At 39.7% G+C, this 19,514-nt stretch overlaps 1 protein-coding gene across 16 annotated transcripts in view; it reads right to left on the bottom strand.

The window, feature by feature from the left end:
- Positions 1–19,514, bottom strand: part of HEATR5A (HEAT repeat containing 5A) — a 128,970-nt gene that overhangs the window by 75,615 nt on the left and 33,841 nt on the right. For 9 of the 16 annotated variants that reach the window (XM_063697706.1, XM_019010155.4, XM_063697708.1 and 6 more), the window contains exons 9-13: positions 19,348–19,503; positions 16,429–16,679; positions 13,377–13,488; positions 7,732–7,884; positions 4,706–4,805 (exon numbers count right to left, since the gene is read on the bottom strand). In XM_063697706.1, the coding sequence (XP_063553776.1) occupies positions 4,706–4,805; positions 7,732–7,884; positions 13,377–13,488; positions 16,429–16,679; positions 19,348–19,503 (772 nt within the window). The remainder of the gene's footprint in view (positions 1–4,705; positions 4,806–7,731; positions 7,885–13,376; positions 13,489–16,428; positions 16,680–19,347; positions 19,504–19,514) is intronic. The other 7 variants (XM_063697710.1, XM_055361331.2, XM_063697712.1 and 4 more) reach the window with 1 other exon arrangement.

The following is a 19,514-nucleotide window of genomic DNA, read 5'->3' as shown; positions in this document are numbered from 1 at the left end:
AAATGTTTGATAGGACAAAATTCAGTAAGGTGGTCAGATACAAAATCAAATACATTTTTATACGGCAGCAATAAACAGACTATATACACTATATACCCATTTATTTAATAATCACAACAAAAATACAAAGAATCTGGGAGTAAATTTTTTAAAAAGACTTATAAGACCTTTATTTAGAAAAAAATTTAAACTTTGTAAAATACCTCAATAATAGTAAAGAGGTATCATGTTCAGAGGTATTATAAAACTATGAATTATCTTCAAATTTATCCACAGATTCAATGCAATCTCAAATAAAATTTATCTTATTTATTTATTTATTTTTTGAGATGGAGTCTCACTCTGTTACCCAGGCTGGAGTGCAGTGGCATGATCTTGGCTCACTATGACCTCTTGTCTCCTCGTTTCAGACTATTCTCCTGCCTCCGCCTCCTGAGTAGCTGGGATTACAGCCATGTGCCACTATGCCCAGCTAATTTTTTTTTTTTAGTACAGACGGGGTCTCACCATGTTGGCCAGGCTGGTCTTGAACTTCTGACCTCAAATGATCCACCCACTTCAGCCTCCCAAAATGTTAGGATTATAGCATGAGCCACTGTGCCCAGCCCCAAATAAAATTTCAATAGAAGATCAAAAGTGCATGAAGGGCCAAAATATGTCTAAAGAGGAGTAAGGTCAAAAGGCTTAATCTAAGATACAAAATTTATTATAAAGATAACGTGTTGGCATATAAATAAACACACCAATAGAGAGCACAGGAATAGATCATGCATAAATGAGAATATAATTCATGACAGAAGTGAATGGCAATCATTGAAGGAAGTATGGATTTTTTTAGTAAAGTATGGGACAGTTTGTTATCCACATTTAAAAAGAAAACGAAATTGAATCCTGCTATGGTCTGAATGTGTCCTCCAAAATTCATGTATTAGAAACTTAATCCCCAATGCAGTACTGCTGGGAGGTAGGGCCTTTTGGTAGGTGTTCAGGTCATGAAGGCAAAGCCCTCACAAATGGATTAATGTCATTATAAAAGGGTTCACGGAGGGAGTTTGGCCCTTTTTTTTGCCCTTCTATCCCTTTGCCAGATGAAGAAGGCACAGAGTTCCTCCCCTCTAGAGAATGTAGCAACAAGGTGCCATCTTGGAGGTAAACAGCAGGCTCTCATCAGACACCCAATCTGCTGGTGTCTTGAACTCAGACTCCTGCCTCCAGAACTGTTAGAAATAAGTGTCCGTTTTTTAATAAATTATCCAGCCTCAGGTATTTTGTGATAGCAGCATAGCCGCACAAATGGACTAAGACAGATCCCTAGCTCACTCCAAATAGAAAAATCGGTTCCAGATGACTTAAATATGAAAGATAAACCTTCAAACGCTTCAGAGAGAAATATAAGAAAATATAACTTTGCAGTAAGGAAGACTTCTTTTTTTTTGGAACTGGGGTCTCGCTCTGTCATCCAGGCTGGAGAGCAGTGGCGCAATCAAGACTATAGCCTTGAATTGAGGTGCTCAAGCAATCATTCCCGCCTCAGCCTCCTGTGTAGCTAGGACTACTAGTGAGCATCAGTACATCTGACTCTATTTATTTATTTATGTATTTATTTATTTTGGTAGAGACGAGACCTCACTATGTTGCTCAGGCTGGTCTCAAATCCCTGACCTCAAGCAATCCTCTCACATCAGCCTCCCAAAGCACTAGGATTACAGGCATGAGCCACTGCTCCCAGCCAGGAAGAATTTTTAAACAAAAAGAAAAAAAGTACTAACCAAAGAGTAAAAGATTAATACATTTGACATTTAAATAATAAATGTTTATTAATAAAAAACTGGAAGACATTTTTAATATTTTAATGAACAGCTAAAGAATAGTCTCAGAAATATGTAGGCCAGGCATGGTGACTCACAAGATAATCTAAGCACTTTGGGAGGCTGAGGCAGGAAGATCACTTGAGCCTGGAAATTTGAGACCAGTCTAGGCAACATAGTGAGGCCCTGTGTCTACAAAAAAGTAAAAAATTAGCTGGGTGTGGTGGTGCACACCTGTAGTTCCAGTTACTTGGGAGGCTTACGTGGGAGGATCACTTAAGCCTGGGAGGATCACTTAAGCCTGGGAGCCTGGGGCTGCAGTGAACCATGTTCACGCCACTGCACTCCAGCCTAGGTGACAGAGCGAGACCCTGTCTCACAAACAACAAAAAAGGCTGAGCGTGGTGGCTCATGCTTGTAATCCCAGCACTTTGGGAGGCTGAGGCAGGCAGATCACTTGAGGCCAGAAGTTCAAAACCAGCCTGGCCAACATGGCAAAATCCTGTCTCTACTAAAAACACAAAAATTAGCCAGGCGTAGTGGTGCATGCCTATAATCCCTTACTGGGGAGACCGAAGCAGGAGAATAATTTGAAACCAGGAGGTGGAGATTGCAGTGAGTGGAGATCACACAAATGCACTCCAGCCTGGGCAACAGAGCAAAACTGTCTCAAAAAAAAAAAAAAAAAAAAACCCAAAAATGGCCTGACGCAGTGGCTCGCGCCTGTAATCCCAGCACTTTGGGAGGCCGAGGTGGGTTTATCACCTGAGGTCAGGAGTTTGAGACCAGCCTGGTCAACATGGTGAAACTCCATCTCTATTAAAAATACAAAAATTAGCTGGGTATGGTGGTGCATGCCTGTAATCCCAGCTACTGGGGAAGCTGAGGCAGAAGAATCTCTTGAACGGGGACCCAGGAGACGGAGGTTGCTGTGACCGGAGATCGCGCCACTGCACTCCAGCCTGGGTGACAGTGTAAGACTCTATCTCAAAAAAAAAAAAAAAAAAAAAAGGCCGGGCATGGTGGCTCATGCCTATAATCCTAGCACTTTGGGAGGCCGAGACAGGCGGATAACGGTCAGGAGATTGAGACCATCCTGGCTAACACGGTGAAACCCCATCTCTATTAAAAATACAAAAAATTAGCCAGGCGTGGTGGCGGGCGCTTGTAGTCCCAGCTACTCGGGAGGCTGAGGCAGGAGAATGGTGTGAACCTGGGAGGTGGAGGTTGCAGCGAGCCGAGATTGCGCCACTGCACTCCAGCCTGGGTGACAGAGCGAGACTCCGTCTCAAAAAAAAAAAAAAAAAAAAAAAGGAATAATTTCTTACAAATCAATAACAAAAAGACAACCTAAAAGAAAAATAGGTTAAAGATATGAATGAATAGGCATTTTATAGGATGGGGAAGGGAAATACTGAGAAAAAACAAACATAAAATTATACTTAAACCGTCAGGAAATCGATATACAATTAAAACCATAATGAGATACCATTTTATACCTATTGGATGGGCTAGAATTGATATCTGAGTAAGTGTTGGTGAAAAAGTGGGTCAAAGGATACTTACACTATTGGTAGAAATACAGAAGAACACTGAAAAATAATTTGGTTTATTTTCTGAAGTTGAACATAAAAATACATTTTAGCATAGCAATTTCACTACTAGGTACATACCCTAGAGACTTAAACAGCTTGAGTACAAATGGTCACATTATTACCATAAGCTTTAAAAGCAGAAAATTGGAAACAACCCAGAAGTCCACTGACAAGAGAATCAATATGTTGTTGTATATTCACACAATTAAATATTATACAGCAACGAAAATGAATGAACTTAAAACATAGGTAAAACTTAGAAACATAATGTTGAATAACAAAAGCAAGTCCCAGAAACAGGACAGTAATTTTTGCCTGATCAAAACCAAACAAACCTAAACAATGTACTATTTTAAGAAACAAAAATATGTGATAAACGTTTTTAAAAGGCAAGGAAATGACAACTATAAAATTCAGATTAGTGGTTGCTTCTAAAGGAAGGCACAAAGAATGGTGCTGGAGAGGGGCACACAGACACCTTCAATAGTATCATTAATGCTCTAGTCCAGTGGTAGCCAAATTATGACCCACTGCCTGTTTTTGTAAATAAAGTTATATTGGAACACAGCCACATTCATTCATTCATTCACCTATTATCTGTGACTGCTTTTGAGCTACGATGAGAGAGTTGAGTAGCTGCAACACAGACTTCATAGTCTGTATATCCTAAAGTATTTACTATCTGGTCCTTCAGAAGAAACATTCACAAACCTCTGCTCAGGCTGTGTTGGATTCACAAGTGCACATTTTATTATTATACCTTATAAGCCATATCTTAAATGTATTTTCTGTATATATAAAGTGTTAATCATTAGATGCTTTTTTCAAAGAACTTTCACATGTTTTATTAATTTGGAAATTACAACTGCTCACATTATATACTGGCTTTTCTCTATATGTTCTAATCATATATGTATAACTCAAACTTATGAAAAATATAAACAAACAAAAAACTGAAACTGTTAGAAGCATCTGGTTCTCATGAACACAGAATACTCTAACAAACCAATAAAATGCATACCTGAAAAGGTTAAGAGGCTTAATAGTTAATTTCTTGTTAAATCTGCCTGTATGTAAGGTAGATTATTCCCCTAAAATTTTCCTTCCCTTTTAATATGTAATTTCTTTCAAGATCCTAGCCTAAAAAATAAAATCATATAACTAACTGATTGCCTTCCTCCATAAAATCATTCACCAACTACAGAAATTTGCCTTATTAATGTACTTAAGGAATATTACATAATCAGAGGGCAACTAATTCCTCTTAGAAAATTTTATCAAATCTAAACAGTCAATCCTTACTGAGTTAGCAAATCCACAGCACAAGGAAGTGGTGGAAGAAGACGCTGAATTACTTCCTCAGTAAGAAGATCACCACAGTGGGAAACAAAGCTCTTGATAGCTGAAAAGGAAAACAGACTTTTACTTGGGCATACCGTAATCAACCACGAAAGGCACATTTGATTATGGTACAACATTAGCATTGTTATTAGAGTAATAAAGCAATTTGCTAAAATAAAAAAATTCTTGAAACTCTAGTATAAAAAGGTATATAGTGCCTTCTACTCCTAATCATACTTAAAACAACAACAACAACTCTCTGGGAGTACTAAGACGGAGCAATAACCATATTCACAAAATGCTGCTGTCCTAGGGTTTTACTTTTACTCAGCCCTCAAGCTTAGAAGCAAAAAAAAAAAAAAAAAAAAAAAAAAAACCAGCTTAGACTCTCAAGTTTGCCAGCTCTACAACTAGTTCCGTGGAATCACACTGACTTTCAAGTCAGCATGTTAGGTTTTTACAGATGTTATCTGAAACAAATAGTGTGTGCTACCACTCCTGGACAATTTTTGTATTTTTAGAAGAGAAGGGGTTTCACCATGTTGGCCAGGCTTGGTCTCGAAGTCCTGGCCTCAAGTGATTGATCTGTCTGCCTGGGCTTCCCAAAGTGCTAGGATTATAGGAGTGAGACATGGCGTCTGGAATAAATAACTTTCTATAATGACTTACTTTGTATGTAGAATAAGATGAGTATTTTAATGTCAGACTGGGCCAGGCGCAGTGGCTCACACCTGTAATCCCAGCACTTTGGGAGGCTGAGGAGGGCGGATCACCTCAAGTTGGGAGTTTGAGACCTGCCTGACCAAAATGGAGAACCCCATCTCTACTAAAAATACAAAATTAGCTGAGCATGGTGGCGCATGCCTGTAATCCCAGCTACTCAGGAGGCTGAGACAGGAGAATCGCTTGAACCCGGGAGGAAGAGGTTGTGGTGAGCCAAGATCATGCCACTGCACTCCAGCCTGGGCAACAAGAGTGAAACTCAGTCTCAAAAACAAAAAAACAAAGTCAGACCGATCAATTCTTTTCTCTCTTTCACTCTCTCTCTCCCTCTCTCTCTCTCTCCCTCCCTCCCTCCCTCCTTCCCTCCCTCCCTCCTTCCCTCCCACCCCCACCTCCCACACCCCTGGACGCTTTGAGACAGAATCTCACTGTTCCCAGGCTGGAATACAGTAGTGCAACCACAACTCACTGAAGCCTCCACCTCCCACGCTCAGGTAATCCTCCCACCCCAGACTACAGGCATGCACCACCATGTCTGGCTAATTTTTGTATTTTTTGTAGAGAGAGGATTTCACCATGTTGTCCAGGCTGGTCTTGAACTCCTGAGCTCAAGCAATCCACTCACCTCGGCCTCCAAAAATGCTGGGATTGGCCACTGAGCCTGGCCAAGATCAATTTCAAAAGTGGTTTTTCTTTAACAGTAAAAATGCCATGAATAAACAAAACCAAAATCAATGCTTCCATGTCTTTCCAGGGATCACCCTTCATGGTGAAACATTACTTTTTTTTTTTTTTCTGAGACAGAGTTTCACTCTTGTTGTCCAGGCTGGAGTGCAATGGCGCGTTCTCAACTCACTATAACCTCTGCCTCTCGGGTTCAAACGATTCTCCTGTCTCGGCCTCTCAAGTAGCTAGGATTACAAGTGCCCGCCACCACATCTGGCTAATTTTTTTGTATTTTTAGTAGAGACGGGGTTTCACCATGTTGGCTGGGCTGGTCTCGAACTCCTGACCTCAGGTGATCCGCCCACCTCAGCCTCCCAAAGTGCTGAGATTACAAGCGTGAGCCACAGCACCCGGCTGAAACATTACTTTTAACAGTCTACATACTGTAGAAGGTACAACTTTCATATACAGGTGACCCTTGAACAACACAAATGTGAACTTCAAGGGTCTATTTATACATAGGTTTTTTTCAACAGATGCCACACCGAGTGTGCCTACCTCTCCTGCCTCCCCTTCCACCTGCTCCACCTCTTCTGCATCTGCCCCCACTGAGAGAAGTAGATCAACCCCTACTCTGCCTTCTCAACATAAAGATGATGAGGATGAAGACCTTTATGATGATCTACTTCTGTGTAATGAATAGCAAATATATTTTCTCTTCCTTATGATTTTCTTAATAACATTTTTTCTTTTCTCTAGCTTACTCTAAGAATACAGTATATAATATATACAATATACAAAATATGTGGGGCTGGGTGTGGTGACTCACGCCTGTAATCCCAACACTTTGGGAGGCTGAGGTGGGAGGACTGCTTGAAGTCAGGGGTTCAAGACCACCCTGGGCAGCATAGTGAGACTCCATCTCTACAAAAAATTTAAAAATTAGCTGGGCATGGTGGCATGCACCTGTGGTCTCAGCTACTTGGGAGGTTGAGGTGAGAGGATCACTAGCCCAGCAGGCCAAGACTGCAGTGAGCTGTGTTCACACCACAACATTCTAGCCTGGGCAACAGTGAGACCCTATCTCAAAAAAAAAAAAAAAGTAGTAATTGACCATTTATGTTATCAGTAAGGCTTCTGGTCAACAGTAGGATATTAGATACATTTTTGGGGAGTTAAAAGCTAGACACAGATTTTTGACTTCGAGGCGCATTGGCATCCCTAACCTCCATGCTGTTCAAGGCTCAACTGTATAGGCTAAATGGAAACGATTCTTAATGGTAATTAAACCAAACCTTAATATTTCTGAAAAGAGGAATGAATGCTTACCTACGACAAAACAATGTTGGCAGTTTTAACTGGATTGCACCTAATAAAACATGTATCTTAAGAACTCTCAAATCTGGTTTATTATAACATACACCAGTTATCATTACCAACTAATCGGTTATAATTTTTTTGTTCAGTTACAAAAAAAAAAAATCATTAGTGGCATATACCCCTGCCTCGTGTTAAATAAAACATACAAGTACATGTTAAAGACAAAGGGTGGGTAAAAAGCCAAAGGAAAGGGAGAGAAAAGACTAAATCCAACCTACCACACAGTGCACCAGCTCGTCCTTCCAGGGTCACCTGCCATGTAAACGAATCTCCTCGGCTCTTTTCTGTTTCTAGATCTTTAGGAGATGCTGGAAAGACACACTTCCACAACAGCAGAACTCGAGCAAGGTGATGGCTAACAACTGCAGGACCTGTAATTTATTCAACTTGTCACTTGTAAGAGAACCCAAGGTTGTCACTCTTTAAAACTCTATTATTAAACAGCAACTTCTCTCCTAAACATTTTAATTCATTATTGCAATATTTTGTCCCCTTTCTTATCTTCAGATTCCAAATTATTACTGAATGAATTATTATCTGAAGGTGCTGGAGTACAGAGAGGAAAAACAAAGAACTAATGGTACAGGCTGAGCTCTAGTATCAGCTCCTCCACTACTGCTATGTGCCCTTTGAGACTCAGTTTCATCTACATATGAAATGAAGCTAAAGCCCCCTGTAATGCTTGTCTTTAAGGGCTTGTCAGGTCCAAATGATAGAATGCACTTTAAAGTACTCTGAAAAGCTGTAATGGACCACATAAATGCAAAGTACAATTATTATAGTAACAAACAACATTGCATGCTTTTTGAGACAGGTTCTTTCTCTGTCCCCCAGGCTGGAGTTTAGTAGTGCAGTGGCATGATCACAGCTCACTGCAATCTCAATTTCAACCCCCCTGAGCTTAAGTGATCCTTCCAGCTCAGCTTCCTGAGTAGCTGGGACTACAGGTACATGCCACCATGCCCAGCTAATTTTTGTATTTTTTGGTAGAGATGGGGTCTTGCCATGTTTCCCAGGCAGGTCTGAACTCCTGGGCTCAAGCAATCCACCCACTTCAGCCTCCCAAAGTGCTGGAATTACAGATGTGAGCCATCTGTATTCTTGATCTTCAGAATAATGCTAACTTCTGATAGCAACTTGTTCCAGGTGAATAATCAGATACAAAATGTCTGAATAGAATACTTTTTTGTTAAAAAAAGGTTTCAGAGCAACATTTATGAATTGAAGGAATCATGACACAAACCCAATAATAATACAAAACAATGTACAATGATAACATTATCAATTTTTTAAAAACCCAAACTTATAGCTTTTCTCCCCAGGTACTTTTCTTTAAATTTCTGGAGTTACCTAAAACTTCTCCAGTAAGCACTCTCTACTTCTTACTCCCACATCCTGCTGACTGTATGTCTTTCTTCTGTTCCAAACCCATAGCTCAGAATTGCATTTGGCTTTGGAGGGAGACTGCCTAGATTAATATCCTGGCTTCATCCACTTATTAGTTGTGTAAACCTGGTTGAGTTATTTAACCTTTTTGTGCCTCAATTTCTTCATCCATAAATGGGGAGAATAACAGTATTTTATTCAAAGGACAGTTTCTGAGGCCTATATGAGTTTATACACAGAAGAGTGCTTAAAGCTGGGCACGGTGGGTCATGCCTGTAACCCCAGCACTTTGAGAGGCCGAGGCTGAAGGATTGCTTGAGGCCAGGCATTTGAGACCAGCCAGGTCAACATACCAAAATCTTTCTACAAAAAAGTAAAAAGTTAGTTGGGTGTGGTAGCACACGTCTATAGTCCCAGCTACTTGGGAGGCTGATGCAGGAGGATCATTTGAGCCCAAGAGACCAAGGCTGCAGCAAGCTATGGTCTGACTGCCACTGCAACAGAACAAGATCCTTTCTTTAAATAAATAAATAACAATAATTATAATGTATCTAGCAAACACAACACACATACACGCACACTTTATGAGCCATCCACAGAGAGACAAGATATGGAGGAATCTGGAGATAAATCCAAGTTTTTTAATATGGCATCAGATAAACTGGGAAGTGTATCAAAAAAGGTTTAAGTGTGTAGCTTACATTCAAGGAATGAACATGTTTTGTGTTCACATTAGTTCACAGTGAAATAATGAAGAAAATTATAAATGGTAAAGGGAATGATAAAAACAGAGAAGACAGGTTTAAAATGCAAAGCAAAAATTAACAAAGCACTAAGATTGCTGTCTAAAAATCATTCCCAGCTGGGCACTGTGGCCCATGCCTGTAATCCAAGCACTTTGGAAGGGCAAGACAGGAGGATCACTTGAGCTCTGGAGTTCAAGATCAGCTGGGGAAACAGCAAGATCCCATCTCTACAAAAAAAATTTAAAAATTAGCTGAGTGTAGTGGTGTAAACCTATAGTCCTAGCTACTCATGAGGCCGAGGCAGGAGGACTGCTTGAGCCTGGCATTCAAGGCTGCAGTGAGCTATGATGGTGCCACTGTACTCCAGCCTGGGTAACATGGTGAGACCTTGTCTCTTAAAAAAAAAAAAAAAAAAAAATTCCATTTCCTACAAAAGGAATCAAGGCTCCTTGGAGAAACGGCTGATGGCAAGCCTAAGGCAGAAAATGTACAGTGTAAAACCTGGGACATCTTGCATGCAAAAACACATTATCAAAGAATACTAGGTTCACGTTAAAAGGACAAATGAACCAACCTGAACGGACTCCCAATAACCAAAGATGAGACAATTTGAGGATCGAAAGGAATAATCATCTCAAGTGATTAAAACATATAAATATATAAAATTCCATGAGCTCATAATGATACCTAAAAACAAAAACCTCACTGGTCCCCCCTGAAAGTTGCTATGATACTAACGCACTCTAAAAATTGATAATAGCCTGGGTGCAGTGGCTCACTCCTGTAGTCCCAGAACTTTGGGAGGTCAAGGCAGGCAGATTGCTTAAGTCCAGGAGTAATCTGCTTGAGTCCAGGAGTTTAAGACCAACCTGGGCAACATGACAAAACCCCATCTTTACAAAAAATTAGCCAGGCAGGGTGGTGCACACAGTCCCAGCTACTCAAGAGGCTGAGGCAGGTGGATCACCTGAGCCTGCGGAGGTCGAGGCTGCAGTGAATCATGATCGTACCACTGCACTCCAGCCTGGGTGACAGAGTGAGACCCCGTCTCAAAAAATAAATAAATAAATAAATGAATAAGAATAAAAATAGATAATAAAGGGAAAGAATAGTTAAGAAAAATGAATAAAACCCAAGAAAACAAAGTAATTAAACAAAACCTTAATTAAAACTTTTAATCCCTTTTTGTATGCTGATTATGAATATGCCGTAAAATATGATGTACAGGAGAAAGGACCTCTTATTGTCTTCCTCCAACACAATTAGCTTGTTTTAAAAGCTCTTGTTTATCAAAATGCATTTATTAGGTAGTTTATTTCCTCCTTAATTCACCAGGAACTTCAATACGGCAGGCATGAACACCCAGCAATAAGCAAATAAAAGCTTGACTACATTATTCCCAGCACACTGTAAAATGGTGATCTATGCTTTGGTCTAACAAACACTTTCTGTAAAGGGGCAGATAGTAAACATTTGAGGCTTTGAGAGCCACATACTTCCTGTTGCAATTACTCAACTCTGCCACTGTACACCTAAAGGTCATAGACAATCCACAAACAAGTGTGGTTGTACACAAATAAAACTATGAATGCTGAAATGTGACTTTCACATGATTCTCATGTATTACAAAATATCTTTTTTCCCCAACCACTAATAAATATAAAAACTATTCTTAGCTCACAGGCTGTATAATAAATATTGGTGGTAGGCCAAATTTGGCTCCTTGAAGCTAAACCTGATCTAGTCCGATAAATCTCTTTAATCATCTTAAGAACACTACTTGGCCGGGTGCGGTGGCTCACGCCTGTAATCTCAGCACTTTGGGAGGCAGTGGCTGGTGGATCACGAAGTCAGCACATCGAGACCATCCTGGCTAACATGGTGAAACCCCATCTCTACTAAAAAATACAAAAAATTAGCCAGGTGTGGTGGTGGGCGCCTGTAGTCCCAGCTACTCGGGAGGCTGAGGCAGGAGAATGGCGTGAACCCAGGAGGTGGAGCTTGCAGTGAGCCGAGATCGCACCACTGCACTCCAGCATGGGTGACAAAGTGAGACTCCATCTCAAAAAAAAAAAAACAAAAAAAAACACTACTTAAAGTAGTTCTTCATTTATGATTGTTTATTCTAATTTAAGCTCCTTTAGGTCAAATTACTTTATAGGTGTCAAAATGATTTATCGGCCAAATCAGGTCAGTTGCTTTATTTTATTGTTATTTTTTATTTTTATTTTTTGAGACGGAGTCTTGCTCTGTCACCCAGGCTGGAGTGCAGTGGCATCTCAGCTCACTGCAACCTCTGCCTCCTGGGTTCAAGCAATTCTCCTGCCTCAGTCTCCCCTGTAGCTGGGACTACAGGCACATGCCACCACGTCTGGCTAATTTTTGTATTTTTTTCAGTAGAAGCAAGATTTCACCGTGTTGTTGGCCAGGCTGGTCTTGGAACTCCTGACCTCAGATGATCCGCCCGCCTAGGCCTCCCAAAGTGCTAGGATTACAGGTGTGAGCCACTGCGCCCGACCTATTCGTTTTTTGCTTTGAGAGGGAGTCTTGCTCTGTCACCCAAGCTGGAGTGCAGTGCTCACTTCACTGCAACCCCCACCTCCTGGGTTCAAGCAATTCTCCTGCCTCAGCTTCCCGAGTAGCTGGGACTACAGGCATGCACCACCATGCCCGGCTAATTTTTGTATTTTAGTAGAGATGGGGTTTCACCTTGTTGGCCAGGCTGATCTTGAACTCCTAACCTCAAGTGATCCACCCGCCTCAGCCTCCCAAAGTGCTGGGATTAGAAGCGTGAGCCACCATGCCCAGCCTCAGCCAGTTGTTTTATATCTGAGCTATAACTTGTATGACAACAGAGACTTAAAATATAGATGTGATAGAGTAATAAAATTAAGTTTCATTAGCACCATAAGACTGGGCAAAAAATAAATAAATAAATAAAGTTTTCAGTGGCTCATGCTTATAATGCCAACACTTTGGGAGGCCAAGGCGGAAGGACTGCTTGAGCCCACAAGTTCGAGACGAGCCTGGGCAACATAGTGAGACCCCATCTCTACAAAAAATTTTTTTTAAATTAGCCAGGCATGATGTTGCATGCCTATGGTCCCAGCTACTTGGGAGGCTTAGGTAGGAGGATCACTTGGGCCCAGGAGGTCAAGGCTGCAGTGAGCCATGATCATGCCACTGCACTCCAGCTCGTGTGACAGAGTGAGACCCTGTCTCAAAAATTTAGAGGATATAAATAGTCATGGCTGTAAAACAATTACTGTTTTTTAATAAATATAATTTAAGTAAAATTCATCCCCTTCAATGTAGCAACCTTATTGGCTGTTATGAATCCTCAAACAATTATAGAACTGGATTCCCAGGCTATGGATATGTTATTTTGCCTATATTGTGGAAATGTTTTTTTCTGAAGATGGATGTCAATGATTTTTGAAAAAGCCACAGTTGTTCAGAGTTAAGCCTGAAAGATGATTAGTAACTCGGCTTATCCTACTTGAGGCTTATCATCTAGCCCGGAAGAGAAAATCAAGAGAGATCTCAAAAGGTTTTAAGCAATGACGAAAGTAAAAGGCTTTCTAAGGTGACTACTAGAAGAAAAATGTTTGTGTGGCTATTTAAATTCTGGTATGTATTAAAAGTTCGTTTCATCAAATCACATATAAGAATCATTTCACTCAGAAAACACAAAGTATTTCAAGGTATGTAAACCTTCTACAGACTGTTACCTAATGTCATCAGAGCAGAAATCAGCAACCATCCAGCTTGTGTGCGCTGAGCTGAAAGGCGACTGTTTTGAGCAGCAGAACACAGCAAATCCTCTGCTAATGTCATAATAATCTATTTACATATAGAACAAGTTTTAAAAAAGCATATCAGTTTATAAATTACTAAATGATAGCAGCTAACAATATCTTGAAAAATTAATTCTTACATAAAATAAATGTAAATGATAAAGAACTGTCATTCATGTAGACTACATAATAGGACTGTCATAAAGGAAACTATAAAAAAATTAAGTTTTCAAGGTTAAATACTGGTATATGAGGTAGTACACAACAATCCCATAATTTTTTGTAGAGCACATATGACAACAATGTAAGATTATTCAAGTATAGCTGTATAGAATTTGAATTTACTTTTAGTTTTGAGCAACTATCCTTTTAAATCCATAATTATCCAAAAAAAGTTTTCTTACAGGAGTCTCTCTCTTAAAAATGCTACATACAGCCAGGTGCAGTGGCTCACGCCTGTAATCCCAGCACTTTGGGAGGCTGAGCCGGGTGGATCACAAAGTCAGGAGATCGAGACCATCCTGGCTAGCACAGTGAAACCCCATCTCCACTAAAAATACAAAAAATTAGCCGGGCGTGGTGGCACGTGCCTGTAGTCCCAGCTACTCGGGAGGCTGAGGCAGAAGAATTGCTTGAACCCAGGAGGCAGAGGTTGTAGTGAGCCGAGATTATGCCACTGCACTCCAGCCTGGGCAACAGAGTGAGACTCAGTCTCAACAACAAAAAAAAAGCTACATACTACTTTTGTAACTCAGTAGCTGATAATAGTCTTCCAAGAGGTAGTATACTATAGTGGTTAGAGGTAGTCAAAATAGTCTCATACTGAAGAGTGAAATTTATTAAAATGTTATAGTAAAAAAGTCTATGAGGCTGGGCACAGTGGCTCATGCCTGTAATCCCAACGACTCAGAAGGCCAAGGTGGGAGGACCAATTGAGGCCAGAAATTCAAGACCAGCCTAGGAGTGAGCTAGGATCACACCACTGCATTGCAGCCTGGGCAATAAAGAAAGACCATGTCTCCTTGGGAAAAAAAAAAAAAAAAAAAGGACCAGCCTGGGCAACAGAGTGAGATCCTATCTTCACAAAAAAATAAAAAGAATTAGCCAGGCAATGGAATTACGTGCCTGTAGTTTCAGCCACTTGGGAGGCTGAGATGGGAAGATTGCTTGAGCCCTGGCATTTGAGGCTGCAGTGATCTATGATCTCGCCACTGCACTCTGGCCTAGGTGACAAAGCAAGACCCTGTTTCAAAAAAAGGGGTCCACGTTATAAAACAATAGAGAAGAAAAACAGGACATTTCACATTTATGGATAACGTACGCTTACATAGTACAAGGCCAGAGAACATCTAATATGAGAAAATATCTATTACCAATCACCTCTGAAAAAGCAGGAAGTATTATGAGTTGGAATATAAATTTTCTAAAGAAGAAGGCTAGTGTATTTTAAAACAACCAACCAACTTACTACTAATTTAGGACTCCCTGCAGCTCATACAGTCAATGGATAGCACTCAAAAAGAGTGAGGACAAAACAAACCATTCTAGTCAAATCAGAACAAGTGGATAATTCTCTCGGAAAGAAATTCCAAATATAATATGGGAATGGGAACCTTGTCTGAATTAATGAGATATGAGAATAGGTTTAATTAAATACATTGAATGACAAGTCTTTGCTTAGCAAGATGTGATGTGTTAAGAATATAACTAAAATAATAAATTTAAATAATCTCATCTTCCAAAGTTGTCACCTACCTTATTTCAGTGGCACTGGCAATACTCAAAATATTTTTGGAATTGTTCAAGTTATGGAATGGTCTTCTGCAGAGCCTACACTGTGGTGGATATACTATCAAACTCCATAATGACACAGGAGTGGCAATGAGAAAGAAAGGAATAATGGTGTATTTTTTTTAAATATATTTACGAGTTTGTGAGAAGTATGGGTTAGAAGGGCTTTCACTGGCAAATAATGTTCTCTGACAACTTACAATTCCTAGCTATTAAAAAAGAAACAAAATTCAAACACCATGCTTGCCTATGTTGTATTATCTAGGTTTCATTAAGGTTTTTCTTTAGTTCTCTTCAAAATTCTTTGTACATTAAAACTGGGTTATTTATTCACTAGGTTTGTGTCATTTATTTGTCTGATTCTAAATTTACTCAGAAAATGACATCTTTTGGTAGCAATACAATTTGGAGAAGTTGAATATCATTATGAACTCATGAAATTTTATATATTATCTAGTATGTTTTAATTCACTGTAGTCATTATTAATTTTGATGTATAAATCATGCCGTCTTTGATCAGTGGGAGCCCTTTAAGTTACCTCTTTTTAAAACGAACATAGTATTGCTTGATGACTTCCTTACTTTCTGGCATGACAAGATATCCCAAGTTTATGTTGTGCATTTCCTGCCCCAGACCTGAAACTAGCCATTGCTCCACAGAGTCCTGATTCCTTTTTGGTTGGAAACAGTATTTAGAGCTATAATCTGGGCACTAGGGGTATCCCCGACACTGGGTTATCATTGCTTTTAGGCCTTTTCACTGTACAAAAGGAGGATGTAAGTATTTTCAAAAAAATAAAATGAGTTCATACTGACAATTTCAATTTGAATCTAACATTTGGGGCTTTTACTTAACTTCAATTCTACAGTTTTAGTTCTTTCTACTTATATTGAAAACCTTCGTTCCTAAGAACATTAATATAACTATTTATCTACTTGATCTTAAGATATGTAAACTATTTTTAAAGTAATACCACAAATAATACCACTAACTAAATTATTAAATATTAAGCTTAGTTATTTAAGATTTCTTTTGCAGCTCTATTTATCCTCTACAATAAAATTTTAAATGTACTTATATGGCAGGGCTAGATGTACAGCAAAATAAAGCATTCAGTAACAAATTCTGTTACTATGTGAAGATACTTCTAACAAAAAGCACCTCATTATCATACATAGAGAATGAAATCATTACCTTGCCTTTTCCATGAGGAATTCCTAAAGGACAATGTTTTACTGCTCCCAACAAAGCTGCTACAGCAAAACTGAAGCCAGTCACTGCTTCAGGTGAAGACTTATGTCCAGTAAGCCGTTCAAGGCAACGATCCAAGAGTGGTGTTAGGTAGGAGGGTAATGCCACGGCAATGCAGTGTAAACACCAAGCTGCTGCTAGTCGAACAGAAATGCTAGGATGAAGAATAACTGACAAGATACTGTCAAGGAGACCTGGAAGGATAAACAAATGATGACTTAGGTACATAGATAAAACTCACCTGACCATAAAATAGTCAAAAGAATACATAGCCACATGGATATAAAATATATTTTTATCAAAAGCCAAATTATAATAGAAAAATACATAATTACAAGTAATTTTTTTCTTTTAACTTCATTTTTCTCCCTTCTCACCATTCCTATTCAAAATAATTTTCTAACCTAAGAATTACTTCTACTAATATATCTCATGAAAGTTGTCCTAAATTAAGTCCGTACACAAAAGAAAAACTTTATTTCCTAAATAAGCCAATCTCTTATTTAGCTTCAGATCGATTATTAATTTGGTACTAAAAATTAAAAATTATCAACAAACAACACCTTGAAAAGAAATGTCACACCCTGGCCAGCTGTGGTGGCTCATGCCTGTAATCCCAGCACTTTGGGAGGCCAAGGCAGGTGGACTGCCTGAGCTCAGGAGTTTGAGACCAGCCTGCGCAACATGACAAAGCCCTGTCTCTACCAAAAATGCAAAAAATTAGTCAGGCATGGTGATGCATGCCTGCTGTCCCAGCTACTAGGGAGGCTGAGGTGGGAGGATCACTTGAGCCAGGGAGGCGGGACTTGCAGTGAGCCAAGATTGCGCCACTGTACTCCAACCTGGGTGACAGACTGAGACCCTGCCTTGAAAAAAAAAAAAAAAGTCATACCCTGCCCCATCCTCTTTTTATTTTTTAATCCTTCTAGTACATTTATCTACATAATTCATATACTTTTTTTTTTTTTTTTTGAGATAGCGTCTTGCTCTGTCACCCAGGCTGGAATGCAGTGGTGCAATCTTGGTTCACTGCAACCTTCGCCTTCCGGGTTTAAGTGATCCTCTCGCCTCAGCCTCCTGAGCAGCTAGGATCCCAGGTGCGTGCCACTACACCTGGCTAATTTTTGTATTTTTAGTAGAGACGAGGTTTCACCATGTTGGCCAGGTTGGTCTTGAACTCCTGACCTCAGGTGATCCACTCACCTCACCTTCCCAAAGTGCTGGATTACAGGCGTGAGCCACCACACCCAGCCTACATAATTAATACACTTTCTATCCACCATGTTGCTCTTATAAGAATAAAACATTAAAATCAAGGCTTCGCTAGGTCCTCAGTGGGCTACTAACCAACTAACTACAAAGACAGTGAAGTAACTGCCACCATCAATAAAAGAAAGGGTATTATTTGCTATGATTCAACATAAACTTTCATGAAACATGTAAGTTTCATGTCAAATGCTATTTAAGTAAGTGTCCCAGGTCTAAATAGCTTATAAACACAAATATAATGTACAGTTTCTCAGCAAGAAATGTGTGCCACAAAGGATAAAAGCCATAATGATATATTTTTTGAAACAGGGTCTCACTCTGTCACCCAGGATGGAATGCAGTGGCATGATAATAGCTCACTGTAGCCTCAGTCTCCTAGGCATAAGTGATGCTCCTGGCTCAGCCTCCCAAAGAGCTAGGACTACTACAGGTGCACACCACCATACCTGGCTAAGTTTTAAAAAATTTTTAGTAGAGAGGAGCTCTCACTATGTTGCCCAGGCTGGTCTTGAACTCAGCTCAAGCAATTCTCCCATTTTGGTCTCCTAAAGTGCTGGGATTACAGGCTTGAGCCACCATGCCAGGCCTAAAAAATGATTTTTAAAAGTGATTTTTTAAAAAGAAGCAAGTCATTTATGACCATATATTGAATGATTTTTTTTTTAACATGAAATATCCAGAATAGGTGGATTCATAGAGACAGAAAGTAAATTCATGGTCGTCAGGGGCTGCGGCAAAGGGAAATGGAAATGACAACTAATGGACTTCTTCCTGGGGTAATGAAAAGACTCTGGAATTAGACAGTGGTAGTGACTGTACAGTATAGCAAATATACTGAAAATCCCTGAATTGTATACCTTATAAGCGTAAACTTCATGGTAAGTGATTTATATCTTTTTTTGTTTTTTGAGACAAAGTCTCTTGTTGCCCAGGCTGGAGTGCAGTGGCGTTATCTTGGCTCACTTCAACTTCCACGCCTGGGGCTCAAGCGATTCTCGTGCCTCAGCCTCCCGAATAGCTGGGAATACAGGCATGCACCACCATGACGGGCTAATTTTTCTATTTTTAGTAGAGACGGGGTTTTGCCATGTTGGCCAGGCTGGTCTTGAACTCCTGACCTCAAGTGATGTGTCTGCCTCAGCCTCCCGAAGTGCTGGATTATACGCATGAGCCACTGTGCCTAGCCATGAATTATATCTGAATAAAGCTATTATAAAGTGATTAAATACTTAAAAAAGAAAGAAAATACTGCTTTAAAGACCTTTGAGGAACTGAATTACTTGTACTGTACTAATGTTTTCACTGCAGATGCAGAGAAAGTTCAGGTTTACTTCTCTGTAAGTTTTTCCATGTTATAAGTCTCTAAATGGGGGGTAGGGTGCAGACTTAGAGAACAATCTTTAATTACAAAAGAAAAAACTAAACAATATACATCTTTTTAATAATCCTGATTATAAATTTTTCATAAAACATTTCTCATAAATCTATAATGGAATCTATAAGTAAGCTATATGAAGATTTCCTTCCTTGGAACAAAGTTATCTAGTGTACAAGGGAAAACAAGGTATTCCAATGAGTCACAAACAGATATACCTGTACTTGAATCCTGTAGCAAAGGTGCCGCTGTGGTGCCAAGATTGTGTATGAGATTTCCAAGTTCTTGTAAAGCACAAACCAGCATATGCTGGCTAGCGGCTACATCTGTGGAACCAAGCCGGGTTTCCAAATTACCATCACTCATTACAGCATCTGATAGAAAT

Source organism: Gorilla gorilla, chromosome 15 (genome assembly GCF_029281585.2).
Source record: "Gorilla gorilla gorilla isolate KB3781 chromosome 15, NHGRI_mGorGor1-v2.1_pri, whole genome shotgun sequence".
NCBI lineage: Eukaryota > Metazoa > Chordata > Mammalia > Primates > Hominidae > Gorilla > Gorilla gorilla.
The sequence above is the reverse complement of the archived record's forward strand: the minus strand, read 5'-3'. Positions and strand labels throughout refer to the sequence as shown.